The 19353-nt window shown below is 34.8% G+C and overlaps 2 protein-coding genes across 3 annotated transcripts; one reads left to right on the top strand and one right to left on the bottom strand.

The window, feature by feature from the left end:
- The first annotated feature begins 2842 nt into the window (after positions 1-2842).
- LOC108336179 (bet1-like protein At4g14600) lies at positions 2843-6928 on the top strand. Its single transcript, XM_017572513.2, has 4 exons — positions 2843-3132; positions 3208-3325; positions 5488-5544; positions 6469-6928. Exons 1-4 carry the CDS (start codon positions 3071-3073, stop codon positions 6628-6630), a joined length of 399 nt encoding a protein of 132 aa, XP_017428002.1. The 5' UTR covers positions 2843-3070; the 3' UTR covers positions 6631-6928.
- Positions 6929-9962: 3034 nt separating this feature from the next.
- LOC108336381 (serine/threonine-protein kinase PEPKR2) lies at positions 9963-13606 on the bottom strand. 2 transcript variants are annotated; one of them, XM_017572814.2, is made up of 4 exons: positions 13511-13606; positions 12629-13372; positions 11108-11404; positions 9963-10607 (listed from the first exon to the last, which is right to left on the bottom strand). In XM_017572814.2, exons 2-4 carry the CDS (start codon positions 13323-13325, stop codon positions 10255-10257), a joined length of 1347 nt encoding a protein of 448 aa, XP_017428303.1. In that variant the 5' UTR covers positions 13326-13372; positions 13511-13606; the 3' UTR covers positions 9963-10254. The 2 variants fall into 2 exon arrangements, with proteins under 2 accessions (XP_017428303.1, XP_052736869.1); XM_052880909.1 differs by lacking the exon at positions 13511-13606 and having other exon boundaries at positions 12629-13504.
- Between the last annotated feature and the right edge of the window lie 5747 nt (positions 13607-19353).

Here is a 19353-nt window from a genome sequence, read left to right as displayed (position 1 = left end):
TACTCTTTAGGAGAATTTGCAGTGGGAGAATTCGTGGTGACGAACTCGCAATTAAATGTTCGCTTTCAAGTATTTGAAAGCTATGGAGAACGATGATTTACAGATTTGATTATTTTTTAAATTTTTGAGGTTTGAAGGAATTTAGGTTGAAATGTTTTTTTTTTGTCTTGATTGGGTTGATACAACTTACAGGTAGGCTTGCCATAGTCGTAAGCATAAACATGAGAATGAAGACAAAAGAGAAAATGATTTTCTTTAGGTTTAATAGCCAATTTTGTCCCCAGTTTCGTTGACAAATCGCAATTTAATCCCTCATTTTAAAAGTGTTTGAAATGGATCCTCATTTTTAAAATTTTGAGTCAAATTAGTCCCTTCCGTTAAATATAACCAAACAGAGTTAATGGGGTGATGATGTGGCAGCTGTTAGTAGTTACGTGTTATATGTGAGTCTTGACGTGTTCCTTAATTACAGAAATTTTGCTTGCCTTTGTGTGAATCTCGATTCAAAGAAGACAATCCTTCTCTCCCTCTTCCCCAATACCCCAACTTTCCCTTCTTCTATAAGAAAAGCTCTCTTCTCTAAATCCATCACCTTCTAGAGACTTCCATCATCATCACGGTTGCCGCCGCCGCCATCATCATCATCATTTCCGCCGCCGCCATCATCATCCAATTCCCTTCAACCCATCGAAGACCTTCCTCCGAAGCTCCAAGAAATCGTCCACCTTTTCCAATCCGTTTGTGAACCCAAGGCCAGATACGAATAACTCCTCTTCTATGGCAAAAACCTCAAACCCCTTGAGCCCCACTTCAAAACCAACGACAACAAGGTCCAAGGTTGCGTCTCCTAGGTCTGGGTCTGAGCCTACCTCGACCCCAACCGCAACGTCATCTACGAAGTTGACTGCGACTTTGTCCTCACCAAAGGCCTCGCCGCATTGCTCATTCAGGGCCTCTCGGGTTGACACGTTAGTGAAATCATTCAGGTCACGCCGGATTTCGTCACGCTGTTGGGTTGCCATAGAGCCTGACCCCCTCGAGGAACAACCGGTTTTTGAACATGCTTAAATTGATGCAGAAAAAGGCGCTTATGTTGTACGTGGAAGCTGAAAGGGGTGGTGAGTTCACTGAATTGAAGTCACCCGAGTCGAATTCTGATAGCATTGTTGAAAATCCTTCAAAGGGTGGAGAAAGTTCTGAACTTGGTGAGGGTGATGTTGGTTTGGATTCTATGTTGTCCTTGGCTGAATGGAGGCATTAGGGTGCTTCTGCGTCGCGGCTTGCGCAAGGTGGTGCTCCTGTGAAGATGCTTCACGGTGGCGTGGACTGTGGCTGAATCGGGAGAAGCGAATCGTTGGGGCGATCCCTGGGATTTTGGTGGGGGATTTGTTCCTTTTCATAATGGAGTTGTGTGTGCTTGGGTTACACGGTCAGATGCAGGCTGGCATTGATTATCTTCTGCAAGTATGAGCTCCAGTGGGGGTGAGGGTTATTCGTGGGATGAGGTATGAGGGGAGTGCTTCTACTTCTGGTAAGGTCTATGTGTATGATGGAGTGTATAAGATTACTAAGTGCTGGTTTCAAAAGGGGAAATCTGGTTTTGGGGTTTACAAGTTTAGGCTTTCCAGGATTGAGGGGCAGGCTGAGATGGGAAGTGTTATTTTGAAGGAAGCTAGGAATATTAGGAGGGGTGAAATGGAATCGAATATTGTTTGTTTTCTTTCTGCTGATATGTCCAGCTAGAAGGAGAATGTTCCTGTTCGCCTTTTTAACAACATAAATGATGATCGAGCTCCCCTAAACTATAAGTATCTTGCCAGGACAAGTTTTCCACAGTTTGTGTTTCATCAGAGTGGGAGTGTTACTGGTTGTGACTGTGTGAATAGTTGTGGTGATGGATGCTTTTGTGCTATAAAAAATGGGGGTGATTTTCCTTACACTTTGTAGGGACATCTTGTGAAAGGGAAGCCTTTGATTTTTGAATGTGGCCCTTTTTGTTCTTGTCCTTCTTTGTGTCGTAATCGTGTTTAGCAGAAGGGACTGAAGTATAGGTTGGAAGTGTTTAGGTCCCTGCAGACATCTTGGGGTGTTCTTAATAAAACCCTATATTTTCTCTAATTAACGAACAAGTCAGTATATTTTGACACGTAATCAGCCAGATCATCACTCCATTAACTCTGTTTGGTTATATTTAACGGAAGGGACTAATTTAACTCTAAATTTTAAAAGTGAGAACTCATTTCAAACACTTTTATAAAGAGGGACTAAATTAAGATTTGTCAACGAAACTGAAGACAAAATTGTGTATTAACCATTTCTTTAAGAATAACTGATTCCATAGTTTAGAGTATATGATGATGGAATTTTACTAAAATTTATCCCATTTCAGGAATGTAATCAATTATAAAAAATAAAATAACCAATTTCTCGATTTATTATTTCAAATATTTTTTGTCAAAAATACATTATTCATAAATATCATTTTATATTACTATTATCATTAATAAAGTTTTATAACCTTTTCATTTTCTATCTATTAAAATATTTCTTTTAATTTATCATATCAATCAAATTCATTAAAAACTTTCATCAATTTTATTTTTAAATTTTCTTTCAATTATTTTCAAAATCTCTTTAAAAAGTAATAATACTTTATTTTCAATTTTTTTTGAATTCATATGTTTATTTTCCTTCAAATCATTCTACTCAAATGAACAAAGCATACCAAAGATGAAGATCTTCTGATTTCAATCAATTTTTTAAAAAATTTACTTTCGAAAATTACCTTAAAACAAAATTACCATCATATTTTATTTTTCTGAAGACCTTAAAATAAAAACATGGGTGGGAATGGGTTACTCTGGAAGGAGAGATGAACCCAGTTGCCTGGCACAATCCTATTTCTTTCCTTCTTCCTTCCATTTTCTTCTCCACTAAGATTTCTCCCTCATTAATTCTTCAACAGCTTAACTCCTCGACCTAATTTTTCAGTCTGTGCAACTCATTCCCCTTTAAACATTCAAACAATCAAAACCCACCAACCCAATTGGGTTTCTTTTGATTTCCCACAATGGCCGCCAATTCCCACAGAGTGGGTTCTTCCTACGGCGGCGCCGCCTCTTACAGATCAAGGTATGTGTGTATTCTTATGTGTGTCTTCGAATTCATCATATCTGTGCAGTTAATTGTATGTGATGGATATTGCAGAGATGGGCTTAGCACTCGACCGGTTGGTGCCTCTGAGGAGATCCAATTACGAATTGATCCCATGGACTTGGACGAGGAAATCACCGGTCTTCATCGCCAAGTTAGAAGGTTGAAACATGTATGTATCTCCCACCATTTTTTAATTTCTTATTTTATTTATTCATTTTGCCCCTGTTATTTCTTTGGTTTTGTTGGGCATGTGTGAAATTTCGAAATTGAACAATTTAGAAATTCGTTTAGACCTGATCGATCAGAATCAGGGAGTGGATTGAACTGGACTGGACTGGACGCATTTGAAGAAATGGAATTTGATATGATTCATTGTTTTTTAGGGAAATTGAACTCTGTTCTATTTAAACAAGTAGATGTTGATTGAAGACTTGAAGGTGTTACATGCTAATGAAAACTTAGCAGAGAGCAAGGTTTTGAAAAATGGTCCGTTGCTGCAATTTTAACTTTAATGTCAAGGTTTGAGGTATTTGGGGTGGTCACAATTGCAGCTGCATCGGTCACATTTTTCAGTATTTTCCTGCAGCATCGCAGGTCCTGATAAAATTGAATATTTGACAACCACTGCAGTTTAAAACTTGGTAGAGAGCACCTGGATTGGTCATGTTTAAAAGTCAAGATTTGAGATTAAATAAGAATAGCAAAATTTTGGGTAGGGGACAACCTTTTTTCAGCATAAATTAACCGGACGATGAGCTACAGCTAATAGTGATTTCTCTTGTTCTATGATTCTTTGTTTTTTGTCAAGTTGTAGGTAATCCCCTATTGGCTAAAATGTGGTTCTTGTATCATGGGGGTCACCATTTCACTAGTTTTCCTTGCTCTTTGGTCGTGCATCAGCTCCATACCTTGGATTTTTTTTTTATTCTCTAAATGAGAAATTTACCTTTTTTAAAAAAAAAATCATTCTCTGTGCTACTTTAATTTTTCTGAATTTTATGATAATGATAATAGGTTGTGAACTAAGTTTTGATATGCAACTGTGGTCGCGATCACAATCTTGCCTCAGTCTTTGAAATATCAAAAAATTACTAATAAATGCAGCTGATGTGGGGGAAACCTAAAAAATTATGATGTAATTGCGGTCGTAGACCATCTTTTAAAGCCTTAGTTGTGGAAACAACCTGGTGTTGTTAGATAGCCACTATATGGTGCTTTTGTGTTGCAGTTTTCCTTGATATACGATTGCCATTCTGTTTGCCTATTGCAGCCTTTGTAGGTGTTGTGGTTGTGGCATGCATCCTGTATCCTCTTGTCATCTTCAGCAAGTCTCTGGCTAATTGAACATTTTGGTTAATATTGTGTCAATTTTATGCATTTTATTTTATTTACATACAACATAAATTTTTATACATGTATAATTATATCATATATTTTGACCCATAATGCAACTTCTGCTAGTTGTCCATAATGCTATCCACTAAATAATATAACCAATGGTGGATCTTCACTAATAATTTTGGAGGGACCAAAATAATATTTTCAAACTAAGTGTAGGTTTAATGTGTAATGTCCGTGCAAAGCCACTAGAGTCATTCTCCACACATTGCAAGGTAGGTAGCATGGCCAGGCTTCTTTTCCTCCCACAAGCATAATGCACCACTCTCACCTTGCACGTGAGTAAAAGAAATGAAAAAATGCCCTTCTTAATCACTAACAATATTGACCCAAGTCTTTGCTCTTGAAGGAAGAAGTGTTGGAAGTTGTGCGGCAGAGTTGGGGGACCTGAAACTACCCAGTCCCTATTAAGAGCTGCCCTTTAAAATAACATATTGGTTTTCCACTATTTTCTGCAGTCATTATCACTTATACAAGTGATGGCTTTAGATTACACCTTATGACATGAATCGTGGAATGGGGAATAGAAATATCTGCATTTTTTAGGTACTTAATTCTTGATAAGGAATGTGCATCTTCTTGGCCCCCAATAGGAATTGTCAATGAAGAGAGCCATGTAAATATGCTTGTGGTGTGTATTCTTCCTGGCTTTTTCTCCCCATTCACATAACAATATTTACTAGAATATTTTATAATTGATGCATGTATGCTGTTTCCAATGATAAAACATTAAGTTCAGTTTCCAACTACAAGTTAACGGTGTTCTATCATTGCAGATTGACTCGTTGAATACTTCAACCATATCCTGCTAATTATTCCTTTTATGGATCTAGTTGGATGAAACTATATCATATTTCAAAACTCTGTCTTCTATATTTTTTTCTTTTCCGTTTCTTCTTCCTTTGTACTTACCCTACAATATTTCTGGTGCAGGTTGCTGAGGAGATAGGAACGGAAGTGAAGTATCAGAAAAATTTTCTTGAAGAATTGGTACACAATTTCATGGATAATTTTCTTAGTTTGTTTCTACTAGTATCTGACGTGTGAGTTGCAAAGGGCATGTTTTGGTTCTGAGGTGACACTTGGAACTATATATACCCAATTTTACTGGTTAATTTCATTAAATCAATGCTAATTTTATTATTTGATTATATTTATAATTTAAAAGTTAATCTTTCTATATTCTTCATTCCATACGAAATAAATGTGGAAAAAAATAAAAAATAAAGCCATCAATGTTAAAGAAAATAAGGTAATTCATTGGAATTTAAAATCAGAATTCTAAAGTATGAAATAAATAGTGATACAAAATTAAATCACATGACAAGGCCTAACATCTGCATCTAAATTCTTAGCATATAGAATCCTTCTGATAGCAGTTTGGAAGGGCCATATATATACTACTAATATGTCTAATAGCATATTACTAATACCAGTTCTATCATTCTACGTTGATAATACTTGCTTAATTAGTTGGGATCTCCTTCCAGATTGTGGCACATGCTGAGGCACTAATCTATGTCCCCTGAATTTAATTTCGCAGCAAGAGAAAAATTAATACAATTCACCAAATTAATGGTGCCGGCATCTGGAAAAATGAATTATTTATTAAAATTTTGTCTTTAGATTTTAAAATCTTAATGCTAACTGAGAGAAAACGTTCTTCAATCAGGAAACTATGGTCAGCTTGTTGTAATGGGAAGAACTTTAGAAGTTAAAGGAAAGGAAACTGTGTCATCATGCTTCCATCCATAGTTTTTTGAACATGTACTGTTTTTAACAGGGTTCACTGGAAAATCTTCTGGCTTGCTTTTGTTGCTTGTTGATTCATAGTAATTAGTGTTTTATCTCCTCTTTAACAGGAAAATGTCCGACTGTCTTGTTAATATTTTAGCTTTATCTTTTCCAATGCAGCAAATGACAATGATAAAGGCTCAAGCGGGAGTGAAGAACAACTTAAGAAGATTGAACAAGAGCATCATCCAAAGTGGTTCAAACCATATCATTCATGTCATTCTTTTCGCGTTAGTCTGTTTCTTTGTTGTGTACCTTTGGTCCAAAATGTTCAGAAAGTGAGTTACGGACCAGCTTCCATGTTAAAAAATCCAGCTAAAAGGGCTTAATCCATCAAAACACATTATTACGTATTTTGGTGCAGAGAAACGGCTCCATAACCCTTTGGAGTTTTCTATTGAAATGTTGACTTTGAGATGAGTTTCTGGGATATATGACGTAGTTAAAGCAGTAATTGTATTTAAAAAATGATGAATGATTTAAGTTATTAATAGTTTGCGTTGTTATTTTTCTCTATGAATGCTGTGATAAATTAAGAACCTATGGAGGTTGCAACCATGATTTATGTTTGATGGAATCATAGTTCCAAAGTCCCAAATTACTGGTTTGTTAATGAAATTAAAATCCGTGAGAAGCGACAGCAGAACCAGTTTTTATGGAATGAGACGGTAAATTGTTGTTACTCTTACTTCATTAATTAATTTTAATCTTTATAATTATAAAATTGTTGATTAAAATTTTATATCCAGCAATTTTAATATCTATTTTGTAGGAATCTATTCAATCAATTTCTTGTAACAAGATGCCGAATATATTACTATTTAAAAGAATGTTTACCTTGAACATATATCATCAATTAACTTTTCCATTCTTTCAAGTTGTTTTTCTATCTAATTTTATTATATTTGTTTTTATTTTATTACTTTTATAAACAAATATTAGTATTTATGGTCTTGTGATACTTCTCAAATAAAATCATTTGGACGGTTTAAAAAAACTACCTTTTGCTTCTATACCAAATTTTTCTTCTAACCTACCATCTTTCATATATTTTGATTAAATAAGTTAAATCAAGAAAATAAATATTCGCGAATCCTTACTCAAGGAAGTGAGTTAAATGAATATTTCTAGTTCTTATTAACGTGTTTTTTCACTTAAAACCAAGCTACTGTACTTTATTACATTATGGAATCGAGGAAAAGATGTTGATGCCTTTCATTTGAAAACCTACCATTTGAAGGAGGAAGAAGAACGACAAGAGTAAAAGGTGAGAAGGTACAAATGATTTTTATATTATGAGAAGAGAAAGATGTTAATATGTGAAACAATTGGCACACGCAATGTTAACTGAAAAATGATTATATTTAAATTGTTATGAAGTCTAAAAATATATACTCTTTTTTAAATCTCGTGTAAGATATTTGGGAATTAAATCTTACTTCAAAACAGCATAATCATTGGAGATTGTACTATACATAGGAGTTCACATATACACATATTCATATAAATATTATATTTGTCTAAATATATCTTGGTCACTTAAGTTGGTACGTAGTCAGTCCAAACGTATTTGACATACCAACCATACTTTTAACATTAATAAATCATTATTAAGTTAAGAAGAAAGAGTCAAAGCGAGATTTACACGTAATTAGATCACGTGGTCTAGGCTCGTCCATATAAAAGTCCATAAATAATATTATAAATAACATATTCTAGAGGTACATTAATTACCACATTTCCTACTATATAACACATTTGGTTGAATTGAACATTGGAGTGTCTTGTGTATGCATAACCCCAATTTGACTTGAGGAGGATGAGTACCTAGGCGTCCCGGTCTCAGAGTGTGAAATTAGAGCTAGTAGTGCTTGGAGTTGAAGTCTTTGCAAAGTATATTTGGCTTTGTAAGAATAATAGGCGCCCACTGTAGGCCAACATATATTTTGTGAAGGAGGAGGGTAGAGATTGAAGAGGAAACCAGCAAGGTGAAGGACAAGGAAATCCTCGATAACATGGATTCAGTGCAAAAGATTGCATTTCGTCTTCACATTGTCAATGAAGCTGAAGGGGGAAATGGTTACACTACTATCCCCAAAATTGGAGGAACAACAAACATTTTTTTAGCAATAAGAGGAAGTCGTTGATACCCCTTTGTTGACAACATCATGGATATTTCACTCCCTAAAGAGTGGAAGGTTCTTACTTTGTATCAAAATGATGGTAGCACCGATTCAGATGAGCATGTTGTTGTGTACATTACCCAAGTCACTTTGTTCTCAATTGATGATATCGTTATGTGCAGGGTGAAGTACCTGAAAAACTCTAGAAGGAGAGGTTGAATAGTGTTAATAAAAAACTTTTCGCAACCCTTTCGATATAGCACATTATCGAGCGCTAAAATTTTCTTTTAAAAATTTAAACGCTTAACTTGATAAATATGAATAAACAATAATGGTTTTTGACGTGTTATTTAGAATATATTCTATAATGTTTTGTAAGAATTTCCTTTATGAAAAATGAACATTTTAACTTGGAAGATTCTTGTGTTTAAAGGTAAGCACAATTGGAGGTTTTTGTAAGAGAATTGTTTAGATAAGAGAAGAGATAATTACATAAGTGTTTTTATACAGGTTCGTTCCAACTAAGCTACGTTGTTTAGATAAGAGAAGAGATAATTACACAAGTGTTTTTATACTGGTTTGCTCCAACTAAGCTACGTCTAGCGTTTTCTCCATTATAATCTTCACACGATTACAAATAAGTATTAGCATTATGGATTCCATTATAATCTTCACACGATTACAAATAAGTATTAGCATTATTCCTCATCTCTGAGTATTAACATCACTCCAGATACTCAACAACCCCCACTTCTGGTACTCAAGAGCCTTACTAAGATTCCTTAATTCAAACTGAGTTCAGTTCTATTTTCTAAATTTTTACATAAGTTGCTTAAATCAATATATTTAATTTATTAAGTAAACAATTAAAGTATATTAAATACTCAATAAAAATAATCATAAAAAACATGAAACTTATTTAAGTCAAGAAAACACAATCCTAAATTATTGTCTGAGTTAAATTTGTCTTTTTCTTTTGACATCGAGGAGAACAAGATATCACTGCTTTTCCTGTTTTCCCCTGGTCCTTTCCATCTTTCTCAGTATTGCTTATGGGACCTCTTTAATGCATCCCGTCAAACGAAATGGAGAGAAAAATAGAAACCAGCCAAATATGGAGTAATAACACCACCTCCGCACAAGGTCCTAACTGTCCGAATATGTTACCACTTTTAATGGTCCCTTTTGCATCCCATGTTAAATTTTACTGCATGCTTTCATCATGAGAAGAGTGCAGTTATCAAGTCATGCCACAGATTTTTTTTTTTTGAGGGTATTCACTAAATTACTTCAATGAAATTCTATCCTGTTAGAGTTTTAATTCTTTAAAATGAAGGCTACACCTTAAAATTTAAAGTACTAAGTAAAATTTATTGGAATACAAACAGTTCAATAATAGGTTCTGATTTAAATCTTCCTGAAGAAAACAATTTTGAAGTTTTCACTAAGTAAGAATTAATAACATATTGCATCCGATTAAAACCCCTTCTCTTGCAAGAGTAAAATCATGCAGCCACACATTAACATTATATGTACTAGTTCTGTACAACTGGGGTTACAAAAGTAGGTTATATGGACAAAGGAACAAAAGAAGATTAATGTAACTAGATTTTTCACTAAAAAATAAGGCAGAAACTGGTACCCAGCGGTCAACCTTATATGGGATGTTAGCATGAAATCCACTTTTGCCAACTGTAGAATTTGTTGGGCTAAGTTTATTATAAACCGCAGCTAAAGCAGTCGATATTGTGGTGTAAGCGGTCGGTGTCATTCTGTCAGTAGGTCAGAATGCTTTACAGAGGTTAGTCTTCAAGTTAGATGAACCTTGTGAATCAAATGGACCAGTGGGACCCCACAGCTTGGTCCTCTTAGCTTCGGATATCGTCACATGTGAAACCGCAGTGGTAAGGGCATCAATCCACTCACAGTCATCATCATATTCTGAATTGCCACTTTCAGAGGATGAAAACGAGCTTGAACCATTTAGGGAACAATCATCCATCCTGTTTCCTCCAAACCCAGATTCAGGTGCAGTAACAAACTTGTGGCAAGTAGCAGCATTTTGGGGTTTCAATTTTGATTTAACGGGCAGCGTGTTCAATGTTTGCGCCGTATAGAACAATATCCATGGATGACCTGGAAATGAACCACCGAGTGTTAATTTAACATGCACACAACGAGTGCGAAAGACTGAACCAATACATCAGTCCATAAAAGTACAGCTTTAATTTTTTGTTATTAAAAGTAAAAGCAATTGGGGAAAAGAGACTTTATCCACATACAAGGGAAGTATGTAATAAAAACGACAGAATCATGTAAAACTAGTAGTAGGTTTTCACTGTTATCCCCAACAAGAAAAAAAAAATTAACTGACCCACTCAAGCATTTGCAAAATGTATATGTCAAGGGATCAGCTCAGTTTGTCAAAACAAGGTAAACCACTCTCATTAATAAGAATCTACGAGAGAGCCAAACATAGTTTCAATAAAACCAGGAAATACTATCTATGTTAATTATTACAAGACTAAATTAACAACTACAAAAGATCAAATTGACTAAAATCTTTGGTATGTTCATAGTCGTAGGAAAAAGATAAAGCAGGCAAGCTCTCAATAATATATCTATCATAAACTTACTCAGTACTTCATCGGCTGTTATCCTTGCTGAAACATCCCTAGTCAACATTCTCCCAACAAGATCTCGAGCAGGTTTAGATATCGATTCCCACACCCCCGTTTGGAAATCTAGTTTGAAATTTTTTATTTCCTCAAAAACTGCATCCTGTGAGTCGCCTTTAAATGGAAGAAAACCAACCAACAAAGCATGCAGGAGCACCCCAGAACTCCATATATCCACCTTCTCAGAATATCTACCCAACAACACTTCTGGTGCAACATATGCAGGGCTCCCAGCCACACCTTTCAAATTCTGACCTGCAATACAAATTTTCAAACAATTAGGCAAGGTATCAATGACGTTGTGTGTTTGAACACGAATCCAATAAACGCTGTATAAATTACAATTCATGTTATATTTCCCCACCCAAACTAAAATTACTATAAATAACTTAAATTTTTCACGTCCGTGGATTTGAGACTCCAAATGTCAAACTAAATATGTGATTTATCATTAGTGTTTGACTCTACAACTTCTTGCATTTGATTTTAGTGTCGCAACAGAAGCAACACTTTGTGGGGATGATTTCTCTCCAGCGATGTATAAATTTTGTAAATAAAATATTAAAACAAAAAGTGAAAATTTTATACAGTCAATGGTGACATCATCACACTTAAGAATATCATCTTTTTAACATGAGAGGATCCATTCCAAAATTCAATTACTCTTGTAACTAACAACAATACCAGTCAAATGAACACCATCACCAACTGTTTCAGTAAAAATGTAGTTAGAATTTCTTCACACTTTCATCACATAGTCAAAAATACTTGCATACACGCCTAGAAATTTTACTAACAGACTAACCAGGGTAGAATTTTCCACTATCAAACAAGTTTAAGACAACATTAATTATTTTCAATTTACTTCAACAAGGACAGTCAATTAAACACAAGACTTTAAATTTTGGTCACAGTCACAGCTACGGTTTTTATCACAATCCTATATAGCAGAAAATAGATGAAAATTTCAGCTCATGCTACTGCGATTGCCGTTGCAAAGGACTTTGTAAAAATCTTGAAACAGAGATCTCACATGAAATAGTGAAATGATCAAAATATGTAAATAAAGAAGACAATCCTCATCTCAATTATAGGTGACCACAAGATTCAATTACTACAATGTCAAGAATCACCACGAAACCCCTAACTAAGAATGCAACAATAATTGCCGCGGTCGATGCTAGCAATTTCCAAAAAAGTTAAGGATTGAAAGAAATTGCAATCTGCAACAACCACATTTGTCACAAAACTCCAATCTGCAACCAAAACCAGAGTCTCAGCCTCAACTCTGCGCAATTTCCCATAATTTCAAGATCACGATAAATTCGTAATCGTTAGCCGCAATTACGGTTGCGGCGACATTTATCCTGCGATGTCAACTATCACAACCTATTGACTAAAGCTCCCATCCTAAGGCCTTGATTGAACCTAATATGACCAAACCGATCACCCAAACATCTATATCAAGTATCAACTTACCCTCACAAATTCGGATGGCGAGGCCAAAATCAGCGAGCTTTATCATCCCAGTTCCAGTAATGAGAACATTCTCAGGCTTAATATCCCTATGGACCACGCCCATATCATGACAATACTTAACCACCATCATTACCTCCTTCAGTATCCAAGCGGCAACGTGTTCCGAACACGGCCCCTCCCTCATCTTATCAACCAACCTTCCCCCGGAGCACAGCTCCATCACAAGGTGCCAACACTCCGCATCCTCATACACCGCTTTAAGAGTTACAACCCCAGGGTGCCCCGACACGTGCTGCATTATCTCCACCTCGCGGTGCACCGTCTCCTCCCCCTTCCTGAGCGTCTTGCACGCGTACTCCACGCCCCCCGCACGTGCGCGGCAAATCGTCACCGACCCAAACTTCCCCTGCCCGATCGTGCTCCCTCCGATCACGTAATCGTCCTCGATCCTCACGCTCCTCCCCATCCGCGTGGCATCGTCAATGCACCCTATCTTCCGCTTCAATCCCCGCGCCGCAGTCAAAAGTGACGACGCGCCGCGAGTGGGAACCGTGGCCACGCCGTCTTCCCTGCACCGTTTGTTAAACCTCGAACCACGCTCCAGCGAGTAATGCGACCTCGAAACCTCCGGCCAGTTCGACCGCTCACTGGCCTCGCTTTCTTTTCGTTTCTTTTTCATTTCATTCGGTGATCGCATTCGCGGATAGTGCACGATCCTGTCTCTCGTCAAAAAAACACTGGTATCTGAAGAAAAATAAAGATTATCAGATGAGTTGCTGTGAGAGAACCAGAAATCGAGGGTGAAACCCTAAAATTAAGGGATCAGAGATTGGGGTAAATGAGTGAAGAAGCGAAGCAGTGAGTGAGTTCGGTTAGGATTACCGTACGGCACGCGAGAAAAGAGAACCACGACGGTGCTTGTTTGTTATCGAGTCAAAGAGTCTTCTCACTATGACACTCTCGATCTATCATTTTGCTTAGATGGGTTATATATAGACTAGGATATTCTGGCGTGAAACATACCACGATAAGAATATAGGAGGGCCTCGTTTTGATCGTTGATTGTTTTGTTGGCCCAAGTGAGGGCTTGGATATGCGGACAAGATTGAGGTTACGTGACGTGGCGTTTCCCTTTAGTTTATTTTAACAGATGGGCCCCATCTGCTTGTTCAACTGGGCCCTCTGCTGCTGATTTAATGACCCAAATCAAGCCCAGTCAACTTCAATAGACCCGTTTTAATAAATGAGAAGTTGTATTGGTCCCTATGACATGCAATTTGGGTTCGTCGGAATTTGCCTCTTCTGATTCCAACACATGACATCCTTAACGGCAAAAGGCGTTTCCTCGTCTACATTAAAGTTATAATTACGTTTTCTTAATGGTTCAAATCCAAATTGATTTTTTTAGATTTAGTTTTTAATTAGTATTTAAAAATGAATAAAAGTTTGTTGGAACGTAGAAAAAGTTGTACTAGTTTATAAATGTTTGTTCCGCATAAAATCTTGTTTTTATTATGAGTACGATTACTTCAATTATTACATTGATCTGATTGTATTCGAAAAATAATAATATTTTAAAGATCTTTATATGTGGCATTTTTCAGTTTTTATTACGATTCGGTTAAGATATACGCGAAAATATCTACGGAAACAATAAGCCTCCCAACTTTTTACATAGGGAAGCTTTTTCTTATATTTTGAAGGAATACCAAAACTGATCTCTTCCATTTAAATGTTTAGAAAATAAGAAAAAAATTCTTTTTCTTTAAGATTCTTCTAATAATTTATTTTTTTCTTTGAGTTAGTGTGTTAATTTCTATTTAGAGATAGAGATAATGCACTTTATTTTTCACACAGTAAAACTCTATTTGTGTCCATTGAGTACTTTTTTTCTTTTATTGGAGTTGCGATTTAATATTTTGTTTACCTTAGAACTCGCACCTTAATTATTGATTCATTTCTATTTACATGGAATAATTAAAAGTGGAGATAATCAATATGGTTTTTCTTCCACTTTAAACAGAAAAAAGTTAATACATAAAATATTTTATTAGATTATTCAAAATCTATAAGAAAACTTAATAAGTGTGACTTAATTGATAAGGCATTGATTCACTGCATTAGGAAGCGACAAAGACCTTAAAAGTATCAATAAGTCCTTAATCAAATATTAATCTCATAATGGAGATAATTTAATGCCCCGTTTCCTAATTATGATATCGTAAAATAAAATACTAGTTTTTAATGCTAATAAATTAACTTTCTCTCTAATATAAAAAACAAAATTGAAATTAAAGATGAACATTTACTATTTGCTGCCAGAATAAAACGATAAGTCAAAAGTTAATTTATAACCCTTAGTATCAGTTAGTGATTAGTTAATGTAAATAACTGCAAATAAGTTAAGTTACCAATCAATATATACGTAAAGATAACTATTAAGATATAACTATATTTTTATCTCTAAAATTTGTTTATTTTTTTAGTCTCTTAATAACTTGTTTTGGATTTTAGTTTTTATAAAAAAAATTTATTAAGAAGTTAAGTTTATAATATCAATTAATGAAAAAAAATTTACTTGAATCCACTTACCATAATAAGTGACACTTTTGTATATTATGACATATTTTGAAAAAGTTATTGTAATAGGTTAATATAGTAGCAAAATTAAAATTATATTTAAAACATATCATGATTAGTCTAAAAAACTGTTATAATAAGTTAGATGCGATTAAATGTAATAAAATTCAAAATAAACCACATGTCATAAAATTTAAATCCCTCGTTTCTTCCTCTCTTCAAGTTCTCTTCATTTTGGTTTTTAGTTTCAATTTTTTATCTTCATCTCAGCTTTCTTTATTTTGGTTTTCAGTTTTAAATTTTATCTCTGTTCCTTGCTTTCAGCTTCAATTTTGCATCCCCGGCCTTCTTTCAATTTCGCACCTCCCTCCTCGCTTTCACTTTCATTTTGTCTGCAATTCACTTTCTGAGTTTCCTTTAGGTTTTTAGTTTCAATTTTTTATCGTCGTTTCGGTGCCTTGTGGTTGGTTTCTAATTACCCTTATGTTAGGATTGTTGTGTGTTTGTTTTAGTAGAATAACGCAAACTCAGAAGCTTTGCGATGTTGACTGTGATTTCAACCCTTTGGAATTGGATACCCCTAATTAGTGTGCTCTTCATCTTGAGGTTAGATTAGGTTACCTATTCTCATTCGTGGTTGTTTCCAATTCCCAACGGCTTCCTCTCTATTCACTTTCAATTTTCAATACTAAATAATACACTACAACACATTGTATCTGACTTTCCTTCTTTCGAAATTCAAGGTTCTTTTCTTTTACTCCTTTCTCTCTACTCATTTCATCTCAATGAATACTGGGAAATGAAATCAAGGGATTTAAGTAGTGGGGTTGCAAAAGGGATTTGCAGGATCTAGGCAGGTGCGGTTTGCGTTATGGTTGCTTGCGTTAGTGAGAAGTGAATAAAATACTGAATTTTTATGTGTTCGATAGGATTAGAGGGAGGAGGGCATCCACACACGGAGAGGACGGTGGTGCTCGCGGTGAGTGGGGTGGCGGTTCTGGAGTTCTTGATTGTTTGCATGCTATTTCTGATGTCGATGTTAAAGAGGAGAGGTGGGAGGCATTAGAATCACCATATCTTAGTTTTTAGTTAATTATCTCACCAAATAAACGCGTTATTTTAGTTACGTGTGTTTCACGGGGTATAGTATAGCTAGTATCTTACATTTTAGATGCATTTTTGTAACTACCAGTTACATTATTTTAATAATAATTTACTTGTAATAGTTGTAAAGCTGACTTCATTTTTCTTTTCTATTGTCAGATAATCATTTTCTTTCTAAAAAATAACTTATGAAAAAAAACAATGCAAGCGGTTATTATCAAAGTTTTGAAATTAATTGATTACTACAAAAATTCTTCAAATTATCGATAAAATTTTATCGTAAAAATATATTTGTTGGTGAAATTGAATTACTATTAGAATTTATTGACGGATTTGAAATTTTTCCTGACCAACAAAATTTTTAATAATAAAAAATTTATCAATAATACATATTTTATTTATTGATGAATTTTATTGACAGATAAACTCGTCGATAATGTAATTATCGACAAAAAAATCCATTAATAATCCATCGTTAATTGCTGACGAAAAAATTTGTCTGTAAATAACATGACTTGATTCATCTTCTTCCCCGTTCTCCTTCAATTTCTTTTCTTTTTCTTTTACCAAGGTGGAGATGCTTGTTCTTTTTTCTCGAACCAAAAACCCAACATTTTGAGTCCTACTCATGCAAGGGACAGTCTTCCTCTTCTCAATTGAAGGTTCGATTCAGTACAGGACCCTCCTCTTCTCCCATTCTCTTGTCTTTTCTGGCTCTCTATGCGAAGAGGGGAGGCGTCACTCCTTCTTCCCTTTGTTATGGGTGGTTCACAAGGAAGACAGGTTAAGTTCTTGGGCGTCCTTGTAGTGATGGGGATTGCGAAGTCTTCTCCTTCGAAGCAACATGTGATGCTGGATGCAGGTTCAAATCTAGCAGTGCATGAGTGCGAAGCGTCACAACGACTGGCGAAACAATGACGCATTGCAATGGGTTACCGGGGACGGTGCTTGTAGTGGTGCATCGCATTTCGGGATGAATTGCATTGCATATTTCTGTTGGTTATTAATTTATAGGAGAAGAAGGAAGTTGCTACCTTGCGCATAATGAAAAGACGTGCGAGAGAGAATAAATAACCCTGTCTCGCAGACAAAGAGAAAAACGTTTTACCGATGGATTTACCGACATATTTTTTGTCATAATGTATATTTCATTTATCAACAGATTTTTCATTGATAAGTAACAAAATACGTGGTAAAATTTCCGCTCTTTTTACTGATGAATCATCAACGAAAAAATTCGTCGATAAATGAAATATGCATTACTGACGGATTTTACCAACGACAAAATTCGTCGATAAGTGAAAATATAGGAGACAAAATTCTTCTCTTTTTATAGATGGGTAATAGATAAAAAAATTCGTTGATAAATAAAATATTACCTACAGATTTTCGTCAGTAATTACCGATGGTTAAAAAAAATTTGTTAGTAAAATTTACCAACAACACTTTTATCGACAGATATTTGATTGTCGGTAAGTCGTCAATAACTTTAATTTACGAATGAATTTTATGTATTACTGACAAATTTTAGTTGTCGATAATATCAATTATTTTTGTATTCTGATTTTATATGTATTGTATAATTTATGATTCAATCTCATTATGCAAAATGTGTTAGCCTGATTTGGTCTAGTTCGAGTATTGTATGAATTATATGTTATATTATTACTGATATAACGTTTAAGATGTTATCATCATAAAAATCAGTAAACTTAATGTACATAACAGAATCTAATTAGATAATAATAGAAACGATTTTATAAATGATTTATTGATGTGGAAATAAGTTTTTTATGTAATGTTTGCCTCATGGTTTAGGTTGAAATTTCCCCGCCTGGCCATTGGTGCTTTGTCCTCATCAGCACAATCCTTTGATAACATCACGTTACAAAATGGTTATTATTCTATTATCACAAGGGATTATCGAGTAATTCATCATTATTTGATACTTTTGTCATATATTTATTTTACTTACTTTTCCTGAAATGCTTATTTTTTATGAAGAAATGATATGCAGGAAGCTAGTGAGACATGTTACAAAACTATACTACAATCTTGGAGTGAAATTCACATAGTAGTTTCTCACCCAAATGGTTTGGTCGCTCTCAACAAGAGATTCAACACTTTCTAGTGTGAACATTATCTTCTCTCTCCCTTTTGTTTCTAATAAATGTGATGGACCTTTAGAAAGATTCGTTAAATAGAAAGAAATTATGCAATAAATCTTTATCCCCACTTTATGATTTTATTACAAAGAGATGAGATAACACCTGTTCTTTTTCATTTTTTTTTCTCAACACAAACTTGAGTTCTTGCTTGTTTCACGACCTTCTTACCAAAATTCACAACAATGGCCTTTGTAACACCTCGATTTGGGTGTCCTTATTTATTCGTAGAACATTCATTTACTTTTCCAAACTTTGAAATTTCAATTTCTTCGATGAAAACTATTTTTATTACATTATAAATATTGAAAATCGAGTACACATCTTAAAATAACATTGATTTAAAATTACAATCCTTAAGAAAATTCCCAAATATTTTTCCCAGAATATTTCTCATCTCTACGTATGTCTAGCTTCCTCTTAAATATCATTTGCTTTCATATAACAACACGAGTTATACGATCATCGCACAAACACAAAAAAGCAAGGATGAGTTAACCAAAACACAAAAGAGAAAATAACAAAACAAACTCACCCACACAACTTAAAATCATTCATTTCAACATACATCATCAAATTTCATATACATTACCATATAGTTGCCATCAATTTAATTTCGTTGTTATGTCTTTCATTTCCCATATCATATCGTTACTTTGGTTTCTCCTAGAGTCACTCTATTTAAGCCCAGAGCCTTACTAGGGAAACCCACAAACAATTGTGGCTTATAGATACAACAATACATCCATAACATACAAAAATCATCTGCATCAACCTAAATCATCCAACTTATCAATAATTCACAACTCAATCAGTACACATACTCATCATATAGATATATCCATCACATGAAAACACAAAATCTATGACTCTCAC

This window comes from Vigna angularis, chromosome 7 (assembly GCF_016808095.1).
Source record: "Vigna angularis cultivar LongXiaoDou No.4 chromosome 7, ASM1680809v1, whole genome shotgun sequence".
Lineage (NCBI taxonomy): Eukaryota > Viridiplantae > Streptophyta > Magnoliopsida > Fabales > Fabaceae > Vigna > Vigna angularis.
This window is presented reverse-complemented; position numbering and strand designations above follow the sequence as displayed.